General features: G+C 38.7%; 2 protein-coding genes across 2 annotated transcripts; both read right to left on the bottom strand.

Moving 5' to 3' along the window:
* Positions 1-2,103: 2,103 nt before the first annotated feature.
* Pmar_PMAR014836 (phosphoglucomutase, putative) lies at positions 2,104-2,861 on the bottom strand (the record flags this gene model as incomplete). Its single annotated transcript, XM_002773579.1, has 1 exon — positions 2,104-2,861. A coding segment is annotated over one exon (758 nt), but the record flags the coding sequence as incomplete, so codon positions are not given.
* A 125-nt stretch (positions 2,862-2,986) lies between these two features.
* On the bottom strand, positions 2,987-3,413 carry Pmar_PMAR014835 (conserved hypothetical protein; the record flags this gene model as incomplete). Its single annotated transcript, XM_002773578.1, has 1 exon — positions 2,987-3,413. A coding segment is annotated over one exon (427 nt), but the record flags the coding sequence as incomplete, so codon positions are not given.
* Between the last annotated feature and the right edge of the window lie 201 nt (positions 3,414-3,614).

Here is a 3,614-nt window from a genome sequence, read left to right as displayed (position 1 = left end):
GCGGAGGTTATCATTCAACGACAAAATACGCAGTCGTGAAACGTCTTCACTCGGGAGGTACTCCGCGAGAAATACAATGTTGGTTGACCTAAGACGGCAGAATCGGTGTGAAAAAATTATCGTCATCTCGGTCCTCGCTGGAGCTTTTGTATTTCATAACAGAAAAAAATGCTCGAAATTTTTCTTCGAAAATTTCTATTTTTACTATTTTCTTTTACCGTGTCTGTGAAAAAACTTTTTCCATAATGAAATACCCAAATTTTATTAAAAAATTATCAGAATTTATTTGAATTGCGTAAATGTTAGCAAAAAATAAATAATAATTCCGTCGTAATCAGAAAAAATTTCCTAACCCACCGAATCACCAAAAAAATCTATAGAAAAAATATTCCGAAAATTTTAATCATTTCCGACTACACTACGGAATGGTGAACAAAATTGCAAAAATGGAAATTTTTGCAAAAAAAAATTCAAAATACCGGTCACCATTTCCCAAGAAATTTCAGATTTTTTTCAGAATTTCCCAAAACCTAATACCACCTCGGAGGCACCGCAAGCGCCGTAATTTCAACAGCCGAAAACTTCGCGTTTTCACTTATTGATTCCTGCTTGAGCCGCTTTATAGGAATACTCGGGGACACCGCAAGGGGACGAGAAGCCTTACAGTCGTATAGAACCTTTGAAAAAAATATGTATATGGTGTTGGTGAAAATATGAAAATTTTTTAGGAAATTATTGTTGGTTTTTAAATATTTCTACTCTAAGTCGTGTGTGAATTTACTATAACATAGTTTGGAAACTTCTGAGCTCAACTGAGAAAAGCAAATATATATTCCAACGATACGTATTAATAAGGATTTTGTATTGTGGGAAAATATGTGAAATTCTGGGGAAATTTTTGAAAATTGTAAACCGAAATTTATATTCCTCCAACAACAATTACAATGCGTTATTCGAAATTCATCTCTACTTACTATGTTTGCTCCCGAAACGTAAATAACACTATCCTCATCGACGGCGATGAAGTTGCTTCGACAAGGGCGGCTCGCGAGGCCGACAGCATCGTGAACGATGAAAGGAGAGGTAGCCATTGATCGTCTGTAATATTCAGAGAATATACTTCTACCCGAATTTTATGTAAACTCCTGAGCTCGAGAAATACGAGAAAAACATGGTTGATCATACCGAGAGTAATTGACACTAGTCAAACGCAAGAGTAAACTACTTCAAGGAGTTTCCTATACAGTGTTGGAGTAGGAATATATGTAATCGCTTTCCTCACCTGCTGAGCTCAGGAGTTTCCTATACAGTGTTGGAGTAGGAATATATGTAGTCGCTTTCCTCAGCTGCTGAGCTCAGGAGTTTCCTATACAGTGTTGGAGTAGGAATATATGTATTCGCTTTCCTCAGCTGCTGAGCTCAGGAGTTTCCTATACAGTGTTGAAGTAGGAATATATGTAATCGCTTTCCTCAGCTGCTGAGCTCAGGAGTTTCCTATACAGTGTTGGAGTAGGAATATATGTAATCGCTTTCCTCAGCTACTGAGCTCAGGAGTTTTCTATACAGTGTTGGAGTAGGAATATATGTAATCGCTTTCCTCAGTTGAATTCGTAGGAATTCGGGTAGAAGTATATAGAAACCAATAAGAATTTTCATACTGTCACCAACACCCACAATACAAAATCCTTATTACTACGTATCGTAGGAATATATATTTGCTTTCCTCAGTATCATCAATTCATACACGAGTTTTTGGGTAGAAGTAATCGAGAACCGTAAAAAAATTTCCCCAAAAAATTTCCATATTTTCCCTGGGAAAATATGGAAATTTTTTGTCATGGGAAATTTCCCATAACATTGACATAACTCAACACTATCATATTTCTGGTGAATTCGAAATTAACAAAATTACGTTTATTAATAAAAATATAAATACCACAAATTATTACACCTAGCACATAGCAAAAGCATAAACAAAAAAATCATAACTTTTTTTCCAACCCATACCGCTCCTCGAAAAACTCCTCCATGTCCTTCATCACAGCCATGAGCTCTTTTTGGGCGATACCGACACTTTCAACACTTCGCATCTCCGAAAAATACTCCAATTTTTTCCCGCAACTTCTGAGAGTTACCGCCAAGCCGTTTGCAAAATACAATGTAATAATATCACATTCAGAAACGACCGGGAAGGAACTTTTACCGCTACTCCCACGAGTGTCGATGCCGCGGGTAAAATCACGCACATGGGAAATTTTAGAATTCCCCAAAATGTCCATATATTTACCACCACTTCGTAGATCTTCAAAAATTTTCCCAAGCTCGGTAGAGTGATGAGGATTGTAATAATAGCCATTATCACGAACATAATAACCAATAGTCTGCTGGAGTTGATCGAGCCTTTGCTTCATCGTAATCTTCTTATTTACTCTCCAAAAATTCGCCATTTCGCACCAGACCGCCGCAGCAGAAACTCCATCACTATCGGGTACCGTCAAAGTCAATGCGAATTCATTAGATTCATCATAAGCGAGGCAATGCACCCAATCAGGATCGTCATTAACCAGCTTGATAGAAGTACTGGTGAGGTGGTTGAAACCGGGAAGAGTCTCCACGTACCGACAACAGTAATATCTACATAACCCTGCTAGCATTCTCGAGCTGAAAATTGTTGATAATAGTAGACAATTTTCAGCAGGGACACCTCGGTTGCGTGCCATAAGTAATTGCCAATCGCCAAGTAGGAGACCAACTTCATCACCACTGAAATTAAACCAACTCCCATTTTGTTGCTTTTCACTTACCGTGAAGACAGTATCATCGGAATTGTTGTTGATAATGTAGTCGACATCATCAGAGTTCTCACGCTCCACGACTGAGTTCTTTGGGAAGCCAAATTTCGATAGTAGTTGTAAACCAACAAGACCATGCATAGTAGTATTATATACAAACCGTAGCTTGCACTTGCTGTTCAGAACGAAATAACGACATAATTCTCTGCTGATTTGATCGGTATAGGAGACCACAATATCATCATCAGAACACAGATTGCCGTCAGCAGTATCATCGAGTGACTCTTCCCAGGGTGTCGAATCAACTCTATCAAGGATCAGTTTTTCAATACATGGAAGAATCTGAGCTCCACCACTACTGTAAATTTTATACCCACTCGTAGCCGAGATTTGGACCCCGCAGAGGTAGTCGTCTCTTTTTACGAGAAAAGAAGTTAACGGAGACGCTTTTAGAATAAAATGCACTTTGACATTTTTCGATGAGAACACAGCAGCGACAACTTTTGCGAACTTCTGGTTATCATGGTCGTAAGCAACAACAACTCCTTGTTCGTGAAGTGCTTGCTGCCCACACGTATCACATAGATAAATATAAAGACCTTTAGTAGTCCTCATAACAGTCTGGAAGTCCATTCGGTCAATTCCAACAGCAGAAGCAGGATGGTGAATACAGTCTGCTCGGGAGCACTTGGGAACCTCCTCTCGAGTGATGTCGTCAAAGTAGAGTGCCTGCGAGTTTTCAATTGGAGTCGACATATTTGAGAATACCTAAAATGTGTACAAGTTGACAGTAAGAATTTTCCTGTAGAAAATTGATTTCTG

Source organism: Perkinsus marinus, assembly GCF_000006405.1.
Source record: "Perkinsus marinus ATCC 50983 genomic scaffold scf_1104296958740, whole genome shotgun sequence".
NCBI classification, from domain to species: domain Eukaryota; phylum Perkinsozoa; order Perkinsida; family Perkinsidae; genus Perkinsus; species Perkinsus marinus.
Note: the sequence above shows the minus strand (reverse complement) of the source record. Positions and strands in the feature narration are given on the sequence as shown.